The 22,022-nt window shown below is 46.1% G+C and overlaps 1 protein-coding gene across 2 annotated transcripts in view; it reads left to right on the plus strand.

Moving 5' to 3' along the window:
* The first annotated feature begins 7,092 nt into the window (after positions 1 to 7,092).
* Positions 7,093 to 22,022, plus strand: part of GRK3 (G protein-coupled receptor kinase 3) — a 41,780-nt gene continuing 26,850 nt past the window's right edge. For both annotated transcript variants that reach the window (XM_017734912.1, XM_017734913.1), the window contains exons 1-2: positions 7,093 to 7,191; positions 21,319 to 21,392. In XM_017734912.1, coding sequence (XP_017590401.1) covers positions 7,128 to 7,191; positions 21,319 to 21,392 — 138 coding nt within the window. In that variant the 5' untranslated portion in view covers positions 7,093 to 7,127. The remainder of the gene's footprint in view (positions 7,192 to 21,318; positions 21,393 to 22,022) is intronic.

Genomic DNA, 22,022 nt, shown 5'->3' on the forward strand with positions numbered 1-22,022 from the left:
TTGACTGCTGTTATTTGTTGTGTTTCTGCCTCAATTTCAGCAGGGAAAACGAGCTCTGTGAAACGGAGCTTTAAGTGGAGAAGAGGGGTGGTGGGTGCAGAGAGTGGGGTGGGTCCAGAGGGTGATGGTGAATGGAGTTAGATCCTGTTAGCGCCCAGAGGAAGCGGCCTCAAGTTGCATCAGGGGAGGTTTAGGTGGATTTTACAGAAAATTAGGTGATACTACAGAAAATTCCTTCGTGGTAAGGGCTGTCCAGCCCTGGCACAGGCTGCCCAGGGCAGTGGTGGAGTCCCCATCCCTGCAGGGATTTAAAAGCCTTGTGGATGTGGCACTTGGGGGCATGGCTCAGTGGTGGCCTTGGCACTGCTGTGGGAGCAGTTGGACTTGGTGGTCTCTGAGGGCTTTTCCCACCTAAACAATCCCGTAACTCAATTAAAAGAGGACAAATCGTGTGTGGATGTTTTACTCTTGGTGTCTCAAGTAGGGATGGCTGGGACAGCCATGGGAATGGGACATAGCTGTGGGAGTGACATTCCTTTTTGAGCCTTCTCATCATTTGCTGTTGTTTTCCAGTCTCCAATCTGGCTTCTCCATTTCTTCTCCATCCTCTTCTGTTCATTTGCATTGTTTGAAGCAATTCTGTGTTGTGCATTAGTCCTCTAAATTTTTTATTAAGGGTTTTGGTGGTTTTTGATTTTTTCACCCGAGATTTTTCTAATTGTTCAAAAACACAGGAACATTCCTGTAGTTTTAACATGTTGTTTAAAAGAGCTTTGAAAGATCTGATTCTTAGGCCAAATATTTCATCCCAGTTTTCGCTTTTGATCAATCTTGCATTGCTAAACCTTTTAAATGCGCTTGTACAAAGAGAAAAAAACAACCCACTTTTGGCTGTCGTGGCTCTGGGCCATTCTGCCAGTGCTTTGAATTGTACTTGTTGACCCTGTCATGCTTTCAGTTCAGAGGCCTTTAGGGCAGGATCTTTGGTCCAATTTTAGCAACTTTATGATGGATTTGGAGAGTGGAAAGAAACATTTCAAATCTCTGTAAAATTGCATCCTGAGCTTATAAATGAATAAATAAATCAGAGGCGTTTGTCAGTGTTGGCAGTAGTTCTTGGTCTCTCAGTCAAGGTTTGTACTTGCTACTTGCAAAGAAAGTTCTAAACATTTGAGATTGAGAAAGATTAGAAAAAATTGGCACGTCTTCAGTAATTTTGTGTTTGTTTAAAAAAAAAAGTAATTTATGATTGGCGCATGCCTTAATTGCAGTCAGAGCGAGGAGATGTGATTTTGCTCTGATTTCCCTTTCTTGCAAGTTCTCAGCAGCAGCAATCTGGTGGAAGGGCAAGTCCTTGACACTGCAATTTGGTGTAATTATTCCTGAAAAATTCATGTACTTAGAAGCTTTTATATTAGTTTCAGATTTCAGCGCTGATAATGCCAGTGATCCTCAAGGATTTTGGGGCTGGTGTTTTGTGAAGTTGGAGCTACACAGCTCCTGCTTCTGGCTCCCTCCTTGTAAACTTTCTCCATTAAAATCATTTGCATAAGTGAGGCTGCTGATGCAGGGACAGGAGGGGGGTGTGGGCAGGTGCTGCTGAGCTCTAATCCCTTCCATCCCACAGGGCTTTGAGGTGAAATATGTTGCTAATCACCCACGACAGTTCTAAGAGCATTAGTTCACCGCAGTGAGCTTGGTGGTGGCTTGCTGCGAACTTCAGGGGGTGTGAGGGCACAAAATGGGGCAGAAATGGGTGAAACTTGGGCCAGAAAATGGCAGAGTCCCGTGGAGGTGGGGTGTGCGTGTGGTGTGATGTGTTCATGGAAAGAAATCAAAGTTTGGGGTCGCTCATTGCTTTGTCAGCACCGAGCATGTGCACTAATTAATAACTGACTCACAGAAGGATTTGCATTGGGAAAGACCTCCAAGACTGAGTGTGATTCTGTGAGTTTACAAGTCATAGATTAAAATATCAGTTTCGATGGTGTAATGATCTTTTCTGGCTTTCTGTGCTGGGAATTTGCCCCACGAACTGCTGGAACCACAGTGACAATGTGTGAAATGGCTTTTACAGCCTTGAGAGCCGAGTCATTTGGAGAAGCACTGACTTCTGCTGAGCTTCGAGCTGGGTGCAGTCCGAGAGCAAGCAGAATGAAATGGGTTCAGTGGTTTGTGAGTGTTCAGTGTTTATTACCCCTGACACAGGAATAAATGAAGGTGGCTGTGGTGTGGAGATGGGATGTTGGGAGTGCAGAGAGTGGACAGGCACTGCCAAACCTTGGCAGTCAAAGCACTGGCCACGGAGTTGATGAATATCTGGTATTTTCTTGAAATAATTATTAATTTGGACGTGGCAGGAGCCATCAGGAGCTTAGGGTGCTGTTGGATGCAGAGGGATGGTACCTGCTCTGACGACAAGAGGAGGGAAAAAATAAATCCAGCTTTATTTTACAGACTGGGGATCTGAGCAGATAAAGTTTATGACCTGCTCGTGACGATACAAGAAGTGTTGGTAGAGTTAAATCCTGAACTAAGCTCTTCCCAGTCTCTGTGAAGCTGCTGTTTCATTCTTACTTTGTTTTTCTGTTCTCCTGTTTTTGTTTCAGCCTATTGGAGAATATATTAATGACTGGAACTGCTCGTTCTTAATGCAGGTGTGGTTCTTTAATGTTGGCCATTTTTTCCAAGCTGTGGTGTACATATGTGCACCTCTACACCAGATAACATCCCACAAGTCTGAACTCTTACTGATTTACAAGAAAAAATCATCTGCCCTGATGATAAATAATTCAAAGCCCCTTTAAGATCCAGTAGTAAGAAGGCCAGTAGTAAGGAGCTTCTTGACCTAGTTCCAATAGTAGGAGTATTGTATATATGGGTACACCCCGTTGCCTCGTTCTGTGCCCTTTCCTTTTCTGAGGTGTGAGTTGCTTTCAGCAGAACTTCAGGGACAAAATCCGTGTGAAATGACTAGCAGAACTTTTATAGAATCATGGAATAGTTTGGTTGGAAAGGACCTTAAAGGCCATCCAGTTCCACCCCCTGCCATGGGCAGGGACACCTTCCACCAGCCCAGGTTGCTCCAAGCCCCGTCCAGCCTGGCTTTGGACATTTCCAGGGATGGGGCAGCCACAGCTTCTCTGGGCACCCTGTGCCAGGGCCTCACCACCCTCACAGGGAAGAAATATTTCCTAATATCTAATTTAAACCTCCTCTTTGCCAGTTTGAAATCATTTCCCCTTGTCCTGTTGCTACATGCTCTTGGAAAAAGTCCCTCTCCATCTCTCTTGGAAGTATCAGAAGGAGTGCTGTTTGTTTTCCTCTCCTCTGTAAATCCTGGTTTGGGCATATTCCCGCATCCATTGTGGTTGTGCTCTGGCTGCCCTATGGATGGTTCCTCAGTTCCAGTGGCCATCCTTGGGCTCTGCTGGCAGAGACACTCGGACACCTAGCAGAAGTTTCATTTCTCCTGCTTGGCATGCTTCTCCTTGGAGAGTCCCAGGCTGTCACTGCTCTGTTCCGGGGGAACAGCAGGAGTGGCTGTTGTTGTCCAGTGCAGCAGCCAAAGACGAGTCCTGGCTTTGGCTGAGCTCCTCTCCAAGGCTCCTTCTGGTTTGCTGCTCCTGCTGGAACTCGTCTGGGAGGGAGGATCGTGGATGCTCTTGCCGTACATGGCCTTTTCTGTGTTAGAAAGGACATAATGTGTTTTCTTCTTAGCTTTTCAGACATGTTTTCAAGTAGATATTTTCCGCCTGTGCCGACCTTGGCAGTGCGGCTGCTGCCTGTGCCCTGCCAGGCTGCTCATAGACAGCAAGAGCTGTTTAATTCCAGAATGGAGTTTAACCTTGAAGACTGCTTTTCAGCAGGTTTCTTTGATCAAGGTTGGAGTAACTAGAGCTCCAAGATGCAGCTTGAAGCTCCTTTCAAGAGACTCTTCAGCTCATGCTTGAAATAAATCCCTTTCCTGGGCAGGTGGAAGAGCTGACCAGGTTAGAGTGACCTGTGCTGCTCACAGAGTTTATAGTTTGATGAGGATGCAGATAAGTCATCTTTTGCCTGCTTGAGCCAGGCAGTATGCTCCAACCTGCTCTGCAGGCCTGGGGTGTTTGTTCAGCTCCTTCTTTGAGGGCAGCTTCACCCAGGGGCTCTCAAAGGTGCAGGAGCACCCAGCTGCCCACACTCTGGCACTGCTGGGCATCTCCCTGGGGCCAGTGGCAAAGGGCTTCCCCGTGCTCCCAGTTAAACCAGCAATTTCAGAATCCCAGAATCACTGAGGTTGAAAAAGCCCTCCAGGATCATCGATGCCAATGTGTGCCTGATCCCCACCTGTCACCCAGCCCAGAGCACTGAGTGCCATGTCCAGGCGTTGTTTGGACACCTGCAGGGATGGGGACTCCAAACCTCCCTGGGCAGCCCTTCCCATGCCTGACCACCCTTTCAGTGAAGGTGAAGATGCCCAGAAAGGCATGCCCAGAGTCCAAGCTGCATTTCTCACCAAATTTTAGGCCTGACTTTTGACTTCCCCTAAACATACTTGTCTTGGGTATTTCAGTTGATTTGTGGTATGTGGACAGTAAGCAGAGTGTGAACTTTTTGTTGTTTGGTGTTTTCTTCCTCTTTGAATGAAAAAAATACGTGAACAGAAGGTTTTGCTGCAGTCCAGTTGGATGTACTTTTGTTTCTGAAGTCCCCCTAGGTTTTGTTTTTAGCCAACTTTTGTTTCTGCTCCTTGTGAGTGCTGCTATTAAGGTGGATCATGCTGTGAACTGAGATGAACTCGTGCAGAAATGGCCACTTCTTGCATTAGCGCGTGGTTTGTGCTGATGGCATCTCTGGCCAGGGAAAGCTTTTCAGAAATGGCTGCGTTTCTGTGAAATGCAGCTTTTAATCCCAGATTGTTTACGTGTAGGGCAACTGATGAGTCAATGGACTAAAGCAGAGAGGGAGCCTTTCTTCCTGTTTGGGGGATGTGCTGAGCTCCATTGTAGAATTTTCCATCCTTCTGAAGGATACATGGACTCTGCGTCAGTTCTTTGAACTCCAGAAGATTTCTACCTGTAGCTCCCATGTGAGAATTAGGAGGTGATTATTCTGGATAGTGATAATCCACTCCATGTAATTTATTCCTATTTATTCATATGGATAAGTAGCAATGATTTCAAAGGGGTGCGAGTGTTGAGGAGCTAGAAAGTAGTGCAGAATCCTGTAGCCTGTGATCATTTTACAGATTTGTTCAGATTCTGTGGCTGCAAAAGACATTTTGTTCCTTTGACATTATCCATCAGACCAGAAGTACGGCATGTCGGGAGAGGAGGAGGCGCTGGACAGGTTTGCTCCTTACACAATCACTGTTTTCCTGGGTGCTTCAGTCACACGTTAAATTTTCATTCTCTTCTCCCATTGTCTAGACTGAAGATCTGTTGATGTAATTTCTTGTAGTGCACTCGTTGGAGCAGAGGAAAGCTTTCTTGATGTCATTATTATGAAAAAGGCTTATTCTGTTGCTGCTGGTCTGGTGGTCAGTGGGAACGGGACGGTGCCGGGGGGCCATGGCAGCACCAAGGAGGGGGAGCTGCGGGCTCTGGGAACTCGTGCCAGGCTTGTTCATCTCCAGTGGGTCCTCTGTAGGCACAAAAGGATGAGGGGAACGTCTGGCTGGCAAAAGATTTAGGTTGGATTTTAGGAAGAAATTGTTCCCTGGGAGGGTGGGGAGGCCCTGGCACAGGGTGCCCAGAGAAGCTGTGGCTGCCCCTGGATCCCTGGAAGTGTCCAAGGCCAGGTTGGATGGGGCTTGGAGCAACCTGGGACAGTGGAAGGTGTCCCTGCCCATGGCAGGGGGTAGAGCAAGGTGTTCTTTAAGATTCCTTCCAATCCAAACCATTCTGTGATTCCACGATCTCTTATTTACTGCTTCCTCTTCATTTAAAATCAGTATTTTGTTTAGATTGTTAAAATACACAGAGAACAGACCCAGTTCTTAATGAACAAATAAACAGCAAGTTCGTCACTGAATAATTTATGATCTCAAACCTGATTAACAGTGTTTAGCCCTCCCAGTTCTTGTCTGACTTGATGTGGTGGTTGGCCTCCAGAGCTCTCGCTTTGGATCACACTGTTCAGAGATCCGTGTTCCATGTGGGACTTGGAGATACACAGAAAAATATTAATAGGAAAAAAATACATGGGGGTTTAGGGCCTTCCAGCAAAGTCCTTGGCTTTATTATAGACTTTTCTGTGGTCAGGTCATTCAGACTTCGTGCTTCAGGTCCTCCTCTGAGGAGGAGTGTGGATACTTTCCTCCCTCCATGGAGGAGATGTTTGTCAGTATTTGGGAAATTTCTCAGAACTCCTGATGATGGGGTCCCTGTGAGCACATCTTGTCGACATCCCTGAGGTCAGCAAGGATTAGCTGCTCAGTTTTGCTGCTGCAGAAATATGAGTGATGTTTAATGGCCTTGTTTAGAGCATGAGTACTTTGTTCAAGGTTATTTTTATAATAATAAATAGTATAATTATAATAAAAAGTAGTATAATTATAGTAATAAATAGTACGTCTGGAAATTACCGATTTTAAAATTGGAAATTATCGATTTTAAAATTGGAAACAGAGAAAGTCTGGTGGAATTTTGACTCGATACTGTGACAGTAGAGTTGCTTTACCAAGGCCCAGCACTGCTGGCTTGCATTGATTTTAAGATTTATGTACTTGTATTGTTGCTCATATGAAATTTTTATAGGCATTATATTACAATGAATATTGAGGTTACTTGACAAATAAAGGAAATCTTTGTTAATGTGGTTTAAGTGAGTGACTGTGACATTATAAATTAGGCAAAGTAGATGTTAAGTGCACTGCAGCCAAGCGGGGCCTAATGGAGCTGCTGTTGGCTCGTTGTGTGGCTGATCTGGGGCAGCTCGGGGTGACTTGTGCAGTTATTTCACAGTGCAAGCTAAACCTGAGGCAGGAATAAAGAACCCAAGTGGTGACCAGGGTATCCAGGGATCAGCTCACCCAAGGCCAGGCCAGGGCTCCACCTGACTTTTCTTCAAAGGTTTAAAAAAAGCAATTTCAAGTAACTCCTCTTTTTTTTTCCCCCTTTTTTTCTTTCAGTATCCGCAGTGTTATGCAGAAATACCTCGAGGAAAGGGGTGAATTAACCTTTGACAAGATCTTTCATCAGAAAATTGGTAAGTCATGTCTCAATAAAATGTTACTCAGGTGGAGATTTTCAAGATGAGTTTGGTTTTTACATTTCTCTGTGATGCCTGCTGAGAAATCAGTACTGCAGATTGTCTGAAGAACACTGGAGAGTGGACAGGACTTAGTGAAACAGAGGTCTTCAAGAAGATGAAATGTTGTGAAAGGGAAGAAGACGAAGCAAGGCAGTCTGTCAACTTCAGGTTCTGGAAAACTACAGGGAAAATAATTAAATTATTTGGAAACATCGAGGAGAAAATTATATTACTTGGTATGGGCTTGTCAACAATGTAATGTGTCACATCAGTTAAACTTTTTTTTCTTTGCAGAGGTAATGAGCCTGTTGATAAGGGAGTAGGAGAAAAGATCCCAGATGTGTTGTCTTGACTCTCTGACATGGTGTTCTTGCTCGCAGCACGGGGCAATGTAGCCTGGGTGAAATTGCAGTGTGCAGGGGGTGAAACTGCTGGGCAAATGGACTTGTGAAGCAGTTAATCAGTATTCCACGGAAAGGTGGATCCAGGGAGTTTGCATGGCAACATCAGTGTTGGGATGAAGAGCCCTCTGTGTTCTGCTGTGACACACCGAGGACAAGGGCACGGTGACAAACACTCCATAAACCAGGGCAGGGGGAAATCCAGCAGTGTTCTTCCTCTCCACCTGTGCCAGAGCAATCTCACAGGCACAGCGTGGGGACCCTTGGGGCAGGGACTTGGCTGTGACAGCCAGCCCTGGGCTGTGTTGGCTCAGCTGGATCACACGACTAAATATAAAATCAGTGTTGTAGCCAGTGAGGCATGTGAAATAATCCTCTTCTGGCAGCATGTTGTGTCCATCCTGGCAGTGGATTAAAAAAAAATATACATGGACCTGCTGGGAAGAGTCCAGGAAAGAGCAGTGGGAATGAGCAGACCTTGCTGAGCAGTCTGTTAAATCTGACCTACAGGGAAGTATTGAAATAGGGTGTGATGTGTGCAGTGGAAGGGAGAAGTGAGGTTGAACATGATTCAAAACCAGAAAAGCTGTTGCAGAAATGAGGTTAGTCCATTTTCCAGTGCTTTAATGTGTCAATGAAAAAAAAAAAAATCTGGATATGAATAAAATTTAAAATTGTAGTGGTAGTGTGGGTAATAAAGCAGGGAGTGGATGTCATGAGGGGCTCGTGAGATCTTTGTCCAGCAGATTTGAGGAGTGGGTTGCCTGGGATAGCACAGCTGCTCCTGACTTGGAACATGAGGAACGGGCTGGGAAGTCTTGAGGAGGTCAGTGGTTTTATTCCTGTCTGAAATGAGACTGTAGTGAACAAAGTACCTGGTTTCCCAGGAAAAGTGGTGCAATGAGGGCATCTTTGGGCTGGTTGAGCATTCACTGGCCTCCCTTCAGGCTGGAGCAGAAATGCCCCAAAACCTTCCTGCTTGCCTGGCAGCGTGCAGCTCACTGGAGTGGGAGTTTTAGGTATTGCCACATTAAAACAATCAGTGTTCTTGTGTCTCAGAGTGTCATTAATGGGTCTCAGAGCTGTTGGAAGTCTCGGGGAGCTTTCCAGCAGGGTTCAGCAATTGGAGTGTGGTCTGTACTTGTGCTTAAAACTATGAATTTTTATTGTGGCCAAAACTTCTGCCGTGTAAATGCACAGATACCTTGTTTGCTTGTACTGACACCTCAGTGTGTGCTTCAGCTCCAGCGCCTGTGCTGAATCATTAATATTTTGCTGTAGCCTGGCAGTTGCGAAATAAGCGGAATTTTAAGCAACCAAACACAGCCTGACTTCAGCTGAGTCTCTTTGGGGGCAGTGAAATGAAGAAGTTATTTTTTTCTTTTTCCCCCTCTATAAAAAAAGAAGTCAAACAGACCATCTTCTGTGTAATGGATACTTCTATTTATGTAATTGAATACTTCTCATTACCAGTTACAGTGAGGACTGTAGCAGTTATTTTGATAAGTTACAGCAATTATAGTTAGGTAACTGGAACCTTGGAAGGATTAGATCTTTCTTTTTTTTCCCCTCATGTTGGTAGTAGTCATTAAACCTGGAATTTTAGAGCCCAGAGTTCCATTAACATACGAGTTTCTATGCACAGAGGAGAGGTTTCCTCCTCTTCTCCCTGGGTACAGTCAGAGCAGTACTTGGCCTGGATTACCTGGAAATGAGAAGCAGTTCTGTGAATGCTGTGCAGGAGTTTCGGTTAATTCTGAAGCTGAAACAGGATTTCGAATGGAATTTAAAAAAAAAGATTAAAGCTAAACACGACTGTTCTTCACAGCAGACTTTGCATTGCGCTGGAAAATACAGTATTTCCTTACTGTGGTTGTTCATTTAAATTTGATTGCGTTTTCTAGCCTGTTCTTTGCCATTCAATTAGCTCTGTTTCCAGACATTAGCATAATTGCTTGTGGTAAAGTACCTGCAATTTTAGGCAAGCGTTATGCAAAGGGCTGTGAGAAGAAGTATGGGGAGGTAATTAAAAGCCTAATCACTTTTTTGTTCTGCTTGTTGTCTCTTTGTCCGGGGGGCATGTGGTGAGACCACAGGTGAGGCAGGTCCTGGGTGTGCTCATGTGGGGGGACCCACGGGAGGCTCCTCCTGCTCCAAGGAGTCTCCATGAGCCTGGATCTCCTGAGTAATTCTGCTGGATCATCCCTTGCTGCTGGCTCTCCTGGGCTGTTATTTCCTCAGCTGAGGAGCCATCCAGCACTCCCTGCTTTATCCTTACACAATGACTATAAAACTGCACTGAGCTCCCCAGTTTTTCCTTGGCAACTGCTCTAGATGAGAACTGGTTTGTTTTTTTCTTTTTTTTTTCCCCCAGACCTAAATTCTTCCTCACAGCTCCAGGTCACTGTTTTTTTTTTCTGTTTTTCAGTATCCTGTCAAATGTAAACCCAGGCTTTGATCAGCTGTCTGATCCAAGGGCTCTGATGTCAGTGTGGAGTTGTTCCTGTGGATGTTTCCCTATGAATGTGTCTAATTATGGTGCTAGTCTCATCATCTTCAAGTGTTTATTCTTGGTGAGCCCTAAAATCGTTTTAGGGTCAGTGCTTTCCTGGTCCCACTGCTAAAGGTTGGCCCAAATTCCCTTCCTGCCAGGTGTGCAACTGCAGGGAGCCACAGGGACAGCTCTGGCTTGGAAACCAAAACCTTTGGGATCAGGATAAGAGCAGGAAGCTCATCAGGGATGAAAATGGCCTGGAGGCGCCCATCAGATTTGCATAAACAAGCGTCTGTCCCCTATTTGCATCTCTTCCCTCAGGAAGGCAAATAAGCTGCTCTCATCCCTTGGTGCTGGCGCTGCTGTTTGCCCCCTGCGTGATGCTCCAGAAAGATCTTGAGCTCTCTAAGAATGTCCTGGTGAGTCAGAGGACATGGAGCTCATAGAAGCACCCAGAAGAGTGCTCTGGCAGCGCTGGCAGCCCAGCCCAGCCGGCTGTTCCTTCAGAGGCTGCTTCCTCCACAGCAGAAGCCTCTTGGGGAAGTACAGCCTGTCTCGAAGCCGAGTGCGTAACCACCTTAGCTGGTTTTCTTACACCACATCCTGTTTGCTACAACACCAGATTATGAGTTTCTTTAGAAAAAGAGACGTTTTGAGAGGTTTTGGAAGTGCTCAAGGCCAGGTTGGGCAGGGCTAGGAGCAGCCTGGGCTAGTAGAAGCTGTCTGTGCCCATGGCAGGGGGTGGGGATGAGATGGTCTTATAAGGTCCCTTCAAACCAAGCCATTCTATGGTTCTGGTATCCCAATATCCATAATTTACATGTGGAATCCGCTCTGCTTCACAACTGCATTAAAATTGCACGTGGAGTCCTTGTCATGTACCCCTTGCCCTGTGGGGTGGGGACACTTGGGGAGCCCCTGCCCTCAGAGGGCAGGTGGGAAATGAGCAAATCGGGGGCTGCTGCAGTCAACGTGCTGCCAGGCCTTCAAAGGAATCTCCTAGATCATAATATTGCTTTAGAACAGGATTATCCTGGTTATTAAATACTTTGGAGCAAACTGGTTGCTGCCAGTTACAGCTCGGTGACTCTTGTGTCTGACTCCGGGCTTTCAGACAAACTGCGCTGTGAGGAAGGGAGCGAAGCTGGGTTAGAAATCCTGGGATGTGATGTTAAAGCATCCTACAGCTCCATGCCTGGCTTGGGTTCAGCCTTTGGGTTCTCTGGTGAGTGCTTGAGACCCTTGTGAAGGCAAACAGGCTGCTCTCATCTCCTGAAGCTGGTGGGACGTGGCAGTTCCTTCACACCCTTCTCAGTTTCTCATCTCTCGCAGAGCCGTTGGGTTTGGGTCTGGGGGAAGGATGAGAACAGGACATATTTTAGCTGTTTCAGCAGCTGGTCTTGCTGCAGTGTAAATTTTTCACCTTGCCTAGGAAGTAACTTGCATTTTTTTCCCCCTGAAGGTGGCTCAGTTATATTTTCATTAAATAAGACTAATTAAAACATCTTGTAGTTGACGTAAAAAGTTACAAACCTTTTTTTTCCCCCCTTATTTACCATCCACTTTGGCAGAGTGAGGGATGATCTTTCTGAGGTGATTCATTCCACTGTCTTCCATATCCTCCTCAACCAACTCCAAGCTGGAGGTTTTCCCAGCTGGGAGGAGAAGCATTTTGCCATCTGCATCAGCGCTGCTTCCTACCCACGGGGGCTTGTGGGGGCTCTCAGCACCTTCCCTGCTCCCATTGTCCTGATCCAGCTCAGCATGGATCATGTTCCTTCTGTAGCTCCTCAGCTGAGCTTCCAGAGCGTTTGGTCTGTTTTGTAGCTCCTTCTGCACAGGGACTTTTGTGCCTGCCCTCCTCAGTTCGAGGGAGATGTGCTCGAGCTGACCCTTCTGGCTGTTGCTTCCTCCAGCTTGGTCAGGGACAATTTTCTGTTAAAAAAAAAAAAACCCAACTGAAACTAGGGTGAGAACAGCTACAGTGGTTTTTTTGGGGGCAGTGAATCGTGCTTTCTGTTGCTTCTTTCTCAAGTTATGGACTCGTATTTCATTATTTCAGAGCTTTGGCGCTAATCATTAGATAGGAGTTAAAATCTGTTGAGAAAAACGTTCATGCTCTTCCTCTTTCTGCTGGCACCACACTCCCCGAGCTGCCTAAAAATAACAGGCTGGGAAAAGTGCCTCCCTAGAGCATTATTTAAGCTATTGTTTAATTTAAGCAGAAGATGTATGTGCTGTTGGCATTCTGGACTAATTAAATAGTCCTCTGAGGAAATAACAATGAAGGCAATAAAACTTGGTCAGGAGTAAAGAAAAGCACCTGTGAAGTGAGCAGGGATGACTTTTCTTAGCTGTATCATGAGCACTGTGATTATTTTGCTCTGTTCTGCTACCTGGATGTTAAATAATGTCCAGCCAAGTAGCAGGGACATTGTAATTTGGTGGGTTTTCTGTAAAAGCAGGGGCACAGGTTGTTTGTTCAAAGTGGTTTTACTCTGAGGTTCTGGTTCTGACCTGGCAGCCACCACACAGAAGTAGCCACCACCAAAATTAGGAAGTTGCCTTCCGAACAAAAAATGACATTTAAAATGCTGTTTAAAGACTGATCTTCTTCCTCATGGTATTTCTAATTTTCAGTACAAGATCAGCCTGGGACGTGGGTTGAGGACAGCCTGCAGGAGGTTCTCAGGGGGGCTGTGGAAGCCCTTCTGCCCTTGCACAGTTCTGTGATCAGTTAAAAACGACACAGAACCCAAACCACAAGGAGACATCGGAAACTGTGTGGCTGTAAACTGAAACAGAAACCGTTCATGTGGGACATTTCACAGGGTTCTGCTCCTCACACGATTCTGTGCTTGTACCAAACTGGGGTGAGGGGACAGTGATAGAGAAAATCTGCACTCTGAGCCTTCTAGAAGTTGGTCCTTTTTGCTGTTTGCAATGTTTTTCACCAAATGAGTGTTAGATTTAAGATCTCTTTATTATGTCGTAATTTCAGTGTTACTGGAAGCTACATTTCTTTCAACACCCTCTTATTTTGTGGGAAAATAAAGTGATACTTGGCATGAATTACACTGAAGATCGTTTCGAGGGGTGTTGCTGGAGCTCCTGCTGTAGATTTTATGTGCATTGGAGTTGTCTGTCTTGGTGTCAGGGATAAAGAGTATCCGTGGGCACTATCAAAATGCATGTATTCGTTTTGGATTTTCTTTTGATGAGAAATAATTGAGCATTTCTTTGTTGGGCTGCAGCCTGATCCCCCTGCCTGCCTTTGTGGGGGGTTGAAGATGCTGAGTTGTGTGATTTCCCAGGGGAGCTGCAGATTAAATCTGAGCTTTAAAATAGGAAAAATATATACCCTATCATCTGGAACGTCCCATGATGGATAATGTACACATCCTGGTAGATTAGCATTTATATGCAGTACAGTTCTTGCAAGATATAAGGCATGGGGAGAAAGTCTTTATCTCAGCAGAGCAGTGCAGTTATACGGTTTTTGGGTTAAATTATCAAGAATTCCAGGCAAACTGGCAATTTTGAACTGAAGTAGTAGTATCATAGGAGAGAAGAAGAGAGTGTTAAGGACTATCACTCTATTATAGAGAGAACAAATGATAAATTATTTGCATGACATTTCCCTTGGATGTTTCCAAGGAAGCTTCCAGCGAACAAACACAAACGGCTGCCCTGCTGTGCACCTGCCAGAGGTGTGTCCCTGGAGTCCTGTAGGAAAATTCATCCCCTTCTGATCAGAGGGGCCCTGTGTGGTTGGTTCAGCCCTCTCCAGCCTCTCCTCAAGCTCCCTTTGCCGTGGCTTTAAACTTTGTCAGGGAGGTTTAGGTGGGAGAGCAGGGAAAGGTTCTTCTCCCAGAGGGTGCTGGGCACTGCCCAGGCTCCCCAGGGAATGGGCACGGCCCTGAGGCTGCCAGAGCTCCAGGAGCGTTTGGATAGCGCTGCCAGGGATGCCCAGGGTGGGATTGTTGGGGTGTTTGGGCAGGGCCAGGAGCTGGGCTGATGATCCCTGTGAGTCCCTCCCAAATCTGGATATTCTGTGATTAATACTGTGCAAAGTGACTTCCATCCCAAAGGTGGTGTTTTTCTCTGCTTGTCCTTGTCCTCACCTGGGCTTTATTCACCCATTCCTGGTGGATTCTTCTCCTTGTGCATTTCCACTGTTCACACACCATCCTGATTTCCACTTCTTCCCGCCCAGCAATTCCTCACTCAATCCAAAACAGTTGCACTCCCATGGAGTTTTTATCAATGTGTCTTGAAACAGTTCACAGACTAATTAAGCCTCTGAACACCACTGTGAAATAGGGAAATATTAACTTGCCAGGTCTGTAAGGTGGCATAACAACAGCTTTAATGAGTTTTACCTGCATAACTGTGTGTCACTAATAAAGCAGATTCTCTGGGCCTGCCAGTGCTGCTCATCCCGCTCAGTGGGATCACTCAGCAGCCACAGAGCAGCTCAGAACCAGCACCAGTCAGTAGAATCTAAATTACTGGAGCTATTAAGTGTTCTCACTTTCAGCAGTGCATTTAAGGGGTGGAGCAGTCAGAGTTGCAGAGCAGAGGCGCTGGAGAGCTCTGGCTATCAATTATCCCATTTCCAGGTGCTTTTATTGGTCCATACCAACATCTGTCCTATAAAAGAACATGGGCAGTACACCTGGCAAACCCCCTTCCCTGACAGTGCCCTGTCCAGCCAGGGCCTCTGTGCCATCCTGCTGTCACATGTGTCCATGGAGGTTGGATAGGTGGGGTCAAAAAATCTGCAAACCAGTTTCTGAACGTTTCTAGGTAGTTCTGCCCATACTTTCTGTGATAAAAAGAGGAAAAACAGCAGAACTATCTGTTTCTGAGCCTCCAGCTCACAGCAGCTTTCTCAGAGTGCCAGAATGAACCAGAGGAAGGCTCAGAAATTCCTGTAGGAGAATCAGCTGGGCTCTGTCACTGTTGTTTTAGTGGTTTTGCTGCTCTTTACCTAAGTGCTGTGTGTATTTACCAACTGAATACTGCTGGCTTTGTGTTTTGATTTTGACCACAGCACAACAGTTCCTCGATGCTCTGGCTGAACAATTTGGCTCTTCACAGTGGTTCAGATACTGAGCAGAGCTTGCTGAGGCAAATACTGGCACCAGGAACTTGAGAACACCCTTCTGTTGTGGAATTACTCCATGTCTTCATCAAATGATCCCATCACCTTGCTGCCACCTGAAAGCCATACCTGGATCTAGGCCCTTCCTGAGGAGCAGAACTGCAGCTCCCAGTGTAGTTTGTGTGTTCAGTAATTGGTAACAGTGAAGTTCATAGCTTGGAGCAGGGCAGAAAGAAAAGTGGGATTCTCAGTAATAAAGGGATGTTGGTTTGTGTTATGTAATTAATTTTAAAATGTTGTATAATGGAAAAATACCGGTCAGGAAAATAACAACTTTCACGTCCTTCATAGGGCCTGAATTTTGATGTGGGGAAAGAACAGAGACAACAGACCCCAATCCCACCACCATGAGGTTTTTTAGCTGCTTCTGGTTGTTAGCTTGCTCACAGCTTGCTGGAACCTTCTATTACCAGTTGCAAAGGGCTGAGATTATCTTCTGTTTACAAGTGAAGAAAAAACAAAACCTCAAATGCTGTGTATTCCTTGATGAGACTTAGTGAAGGAATTTAATCACATTCTTTGCAATAATTGATTGAAATGAAGTGCTTCAATTCTGTGTTTAGTGGTCCTTTTAAAAAAACTAGAATTTCTTGCGTACCTCTGTTTAGTGTTATTACTTCTCCATCTTTTAGAGGAGATTTTTCTTGTGTAAAATGCTCTTTTTTCTTTCATCTTTGATGTGTTGAATGCCTTTGATCCTCGACTTCAGTCAGCTGGAATCTGCATGTTAGGGGAGACCAGAATATGAAAGATTTGTAGTAAATATGGTTCTGAGATAAGTTTTCCCCATTCTTTTCTCTCCATGGCTTTAAAAAATGATTTATCACACGCTCAGTGTTCAGAACTACTATTTCATGAGGATATTCAGAGAATCCCTGAATGTTTTGGGTTGGAAGGAACCTTAAAGCTCATCTAGTTCCACCTTCCACTATCCCAGGTTGCTCTATGCCCTGCTCAGCCTGGCCTTGGACACTTCCAGGGCTGGGGCAGCCACAGCTTCTCTGGGCAACCTAATAATGATAATTGAATGCTTTCTTTAAGTCTGTATATTCACTGCTTGAGATGCTTTTACCTGTGTCAGACCTCAAGCTTTTGAGATTTGACACAGAATTTGTGAATACCCCTCCACTGTGTCCCCAGTGTCAGTGCTGGAGGAGCAGCTCAGCTCTCCTGCTCCTCTCCCTGCAGGAATTTCAGGCATGCACAAGTCTGGTTTAGAAGGAGGGCTGACCAAGCTTGAGCAATGATTTCCCTGGGTGAAAAGCTATTGGAAAATACTCCTGGAAATAAGAAGTTCCTTTGACAACACGTAAAACCTTTTAACCAAAGCTTATTTTCATATAATGATTTCTAGACGTCATTAAACAAGCTACCTGGCAACTTGCAGCCTAATTTTGAGCTCAATTTGGTTCTGTTCTAGGGAAATTGTTCTGTTCTCCTCACCATTGGATGCCCGTCCTCTTGTGAAATACAGTTTGTTCTTTTCCCCTGCTTTCTATGCACAGGAATATGTTTCAGTCTGTTATAATGTATTATTTTTAATACAAAGTGAATGAACATTAGGCTCAATTAGGAAAGAATAGATTAGGGAAAAAAAAAAAGAAAAGTAGTGGAATGTGTGGTGCTTTCTGGGTTGGGAGGATTTTTGTGGTTTTGGACCTTGCCAGAGCACAATTCCTACACAGTTTTCCTTGGTAATCTTTGTTCCTGGAGAGGGAAATTGGTGGTTCTCTCAGTTCTGGAGCTCTCAGGTGGCCTCAATTACCCTGTGCTGTGGCAGCTCCACGTGGGCACTGGACAGAACAGGAGTCTGAACCTGGCCTGGTGTTCTGTGACAATTGCAGGCTGGTGGGAATTACAGTTTTTATGTGGTTTAATAGTAGACTTTGTCCCAGTGTTTGTGTCTGTGACCCAGATCTGTTACTGGTACTGATGGATCTGAAGGTCACCGAGGGCTATTTGAGGAGGTTGAACACACCCACATCTGGATTTAAACACAGCTGTGCTGTAATGTCACTGTGGTTTGGTAGTTGAGCTTTGCTGTCCTGTGGCAGTTCTACATGAGAGACATTTCTGGGGAGGAGATGCCCCAGAATCCCAAAATCATTTGGCTCAGGAAAGCCCTCCAAGACCATCAAGTTCAGCCCATGACCAATCCCCACCTTGTCACCAGCCCAGAGCACTGAGTGCCATGTCCAGGCATTCCTTGGACACCTGCAGGGATGGGGACTCCAAACCTCCCTGGGCAGCCCCTTCCAATGGAATACATCCCAAACTCACATCCTGCCCCAGGAGCTCCCTGCCTGGGGCTCACGCCTGGGGATAAGGGACAAACCCTTTCCAAGGAGGGAAAAAAGCTCTGGGCAACCCCGATCCCCACCGTGGTACAGTGTCCTGCAGAGAGCAGGAGGTGACATGTCCCTCTGGCCATGGCTTCTTGCTGTTGTCTGACTTCACCAAGCAAGAAAGATCATGAGAGACATCTTGGAGGGACTTAGATTGGAGACCTTTAAGTGCCCTAAACAGGGCCAGACCCTGTGTTGCAGACTTTGCAGAGACATTCCCAAAGCTTTTCCTGCCCGGGAGCCGTTGGCCGGAGCGCCGGGAAAGGAGCCCGTGTCTGGTGCAGATGTCAGTGCTGCTTTGTTTGTCAGGATTCTGTATTTATACACAGCACGTTTCGGGAGGATTTGGAAACAGCTTGATATTTTTGTTCTCTAATTTGCTATTTTGCCTGCTAGAAAGAGGCTACATCAGCGTTTTGGACCACGTTCAGGCCTGCTGTAAATAGATGCAGCTTCCTTTCAATCAGTGACATTGTGAACACTTGTATCGGGGCTAAACGTGGCTATTTTTAGCTCTGCTCTCTCACCTAGTCACTCCTGTTTGCTTTAATAAGATTTTTATTTACTCCTGTTGAAAGGTTACTTGAATCAGATGCTCATAAAATTCCAGTTAAGTCGTTTTCTCCAAGTGTTTTATGATGGAGTTCCTCGTTGTTGTTTTATTATATTTATTATTCAGTGCTCTCAGCTAATTGACAGGGATGGAGAGGTGGTGTTGTGGCTGCAGGTGACCTTTAGACTGCTGGAGGAGGTGGCCCCTGTGGCAGCTATCCTGGGGGGACATTGGCAGTGCCACAGACTGGGAGCAGGGCAGGAAAATGCCACAGAACTGGGAGATGAGAAGAAGGTGGCTTTAATCGTGATGAGTGGCCACATCTGGAGTGTGGTGTTCAGTTCTGGTCTCTGCTGTTCAAGAAAGACAAGGAGCTCCTGGAGAGGGTCCAGCGGAGGCCACAAACGTGATGGGGAGTCTGGAGTGTGTGGCTGGTCAGCAGCAGCATTGTGGGAAGGGCTGAATTCTGGAGACAAAAACCAGGGGTGGAGGGATGCCGTTGATTAGAGTTGGGATTTCATGCAGAACTCCTGAGGTCATGCTAGAAAAGCGTAATTATTTGAAATAAATACTGAAGTAAACGTTTGTGTTCTTTTTAAAAGAGTTGGGTTAACTTAGTTCCCCTCCTTGTACCCTCCAAGCTTGTGACAGGGACCTTGTCTAGCTGGGGATGAGCTCTGGGAATACCTGGTCACAGGTGAGCTGCCTCACCTGACTCTGCTCTCCCCACCACCCCATCCCTCCCTGCTCCTCAGCCTCTGGTGTACACTGAGCTGCAAACCTCAAAGGTGGCTTTTATCCCTCCTTGGAAGATATTTTGCCTTGGTAATTAGAATCAGTGCAACCCATGGCAATTGGCAAATTTCTCTTAGGATTGTCCGTACAAAGATAAAGGGGAAAATGATTGTCCAGAGACTGAGAAGGAGGAGGCTGGGAGCTGGGTGCTGCCTCACACTCTGTGTGTGTATTATTGATACCATCCATCACTTTGGTGCTACCAGAAGAAGCTCTTAAAAAATATTTTTCCTTTCCCTTAACAACCAGTGATCTGGTTGTTGCAGAAATTATATAGTTATAGCAGAAGGAATCTTTAAAGCCAAAGCTGTCAGCATCTTTATTTCATAAATAATTGCTGGTTCTTTTTAGCTGTTACTTAACGCTATCATTTTATTAATTCCTGCTTTCTGTTCCTGGGCTTATTTTTCTGTGTGCTGTTAACTGTGCTTATTGTGCTCCTCGTCAGCACTCCCTGAACTTCTTGAAACTCCTGTCACTTACTCAATGCTGCATCTGTCACTTCGTTGTGCCATTATGTGAGAGCTGCAGTTTCTGGCTGATCATTTTTCACTTAATCCAAGTGCAGCAGTAAAGGAGGAGATTTCCTTTGTGCTGCAGGGGAAGTGCAGGGTCTGTTGATAGAATGGGAGGTCGAAACAGAAACAATTCCAGTCTGAGGAACATTAAGCTCTAATTGGATTTTTCTGAGTCATAGAATCGCAGAATGGTTTGGGTTGGAAGGGACCTTAAAGCTCATCCAGTCCCGTGGGTAGGAACCCCTTCCACTATCCCAGCTTGCTCCAAGCCATGTCCAACATGGCCTTGGACACTTCCAGGGATGGGGCAGCCACAGCTTCTCTGGGCATCCTGTGCCCAGGGCCTCCCCACCCTCACAGGGAAGGATTTCTTCCATACATCTCACCTAAATTTCCATTTCAGTTTGAAACCATTCCCCCTTGTCCGGTCACTCCAGCTCCTGATGCAGAATCCCTCTCTGGCTTCCTTGTAGTCCCTTCAGATCTTGGAAGGTGCTGTGAGATCTCCACACGACCTTCTCTTCCCCAGGCTGAACAGCCCCAGCTCTCAGTCTGTATATTTTGGGTATATCTGGGTTTTTGCAGTGCAGTGCCAAGGGGCCTCGGGGAGGAGCAGGCCGTGTCCTGTGGCTGCATAAGCCTCTGATTGTTCCCTGTGCCATGGGCTTGGGAACCTCTTCTTTCTCTGCCATAATTAAATTTAAAAAGTTTGGAAAATACTAAGCAGGGCTGGAATGTTTGGCGTGGCCTTGCTGGAAATGTGTGTTGGTATATTTTCACACTCCTCCCACAGTTGTCTTTGTGGTTTATTGTTGTGTTTTTTTTGTTGTTTGTGGGTTTTTTTGGGCCCCAGCCAGGAGCTGGGACCAGGCCAGGGATTTTTCTTTCACTGCATTCAGCGCTGTTTGTGCCACTCTTCAGTCTCTTAATTACCCAATCTTCTTTGGTTCATTGTCCTAGAAAAGTTCAGTCCATTCAGAAAAAGTGCTGCTGCTGCTTCCATCACGGGGGGAATAAGGAATTTGAGTCAGCTCCCAAAGTTTCACTTTTTGTCCTCAAAAAGCCACGCTGGCAAGGAGAGGTGGTCTGGCTGGGGAGATGGGGGACTTTGGGTGGGTTTGGCAGTGATAGGGACATTTGTGACACAGATCCCTGCGTGAAATTCCAGGGTAGCAGGTGCCAGCTCAAAGGCAGGGAAAGACATTGCTTCCATGGGATGAGGCTTGTGACAGTGCATTAACATGCTCCTAATGGAAGATTCTCATCTGCAGCCTGCCGGGGTCATGCTCTAAATTACTTGCAAACGAACTGTAAGGACCCTGATGTAATTTATTGAGCAATAAAACCCATTAGAGGTAACATGAACTGGTAATTCTAAAATGGGAGTGCAGAAAAGGTTGTGCTTCATCAGTGAAATGTAGGTAAATCTCTTGCAAAAAAAAAAACCCAAAACATGAATAGTATCTAGTTTTTACTGGGGTAAAAAAAAAAAAAAAAAAAAAGGAAGAAAATGTGGTCTGTGAAGAGGAAGAAGATATTTTGGTGCATTATGGAAATGCCTCATAAAATCCTCAGCAGGTGGAAGCAGTAATGGGCTTAATCCACCTGTGGGAGGTGAAGCAGGCTTGGGATCTTTTTGTGCTGGAAATGAAGAGCTGGGTGGGAATCAGAATCCTAAACCTTGGCAATTGGGGATGCTCACACAGGTTTACACAGTCTGTGGTGGAACCTGGGTGGTTCCATGAGCCTTTTTACAAGTCATCAGCATAATGAGACAAGTTTTTCTGATTTTTCTGGTTTTCTTTCCAGGATTTTTGCTCTTTAAAGACTATTGCATGAATGAGATCGATGAAGCTGTCCCTCAGCTGAAGTTCTACGAAGAGGTGAGTGCTGGTGATGGAGGTTTGGGGCTGTGCAAGGAGCGAGGCTGAGGGAGGCTGTCCCGCTCCTGCTCCGTCAGGGAATGCTGAGAGGCAAGGAGAGGGTCCATGGCGTGAAGCAGTGTGGACTGGTAGAAAAGGATCTGGGATGAAGTTGCTGGTGTTGGGATGACACTGAAACCCTTCAGGCCTTTCCCCAGCAGCCTTTTGCCTGTAGAAAAGCCAGCAGGGTACAGCTGGAGGGGATTGTAGGGTGGGAGCTGCCCAGATGTTTCAGGAGCCGCTGTGGCAGGGCTGCAGAGGGGACACGAGAGGCAGCTTCAGGTGGGTGAGTTGTGTCCCTTGTCACGAGATAGCCAGGGAAGGAGCTGACAGGCACTGTGCAGGGCATGTCCCAAAGGATCAGGAATTCCAAGGAATGCCCTGGTCCTCTCCAGCTTCCGCTGCTGCACGGTCCGAGCTCCATCACTCCATTCCCTCATTCATTCATTCATTCCCTGTTACATTTGTGACACTGAACAAACCCCCAGTGAATTCTCTCCCAGGTGCTGGTTTCAGGGCAGACATGCCCACGCCTGATGGTCAGGGTTAATTAGAGCTGGGGTGGTCTTGGCTGCCTCACTCTTGAGCTGA

This window comes from Corvus brachyrhynchos, unplaced genomic scaffold (genome assembly GCF_000691975.1).
Source record: "Corvus brachyrhynchos isolate BGI_N302 unplaced genomic scaffold, ASM69197v1 scaffold114, whole genome shotgun sequence".
In the NCBI taxonomy this organism is placed as follows: Eukaryota; Metazoa; Chordata; class Aves; order Passeriformes; family Corvidae; genus Corvus; species Corvus brachyrhynchos.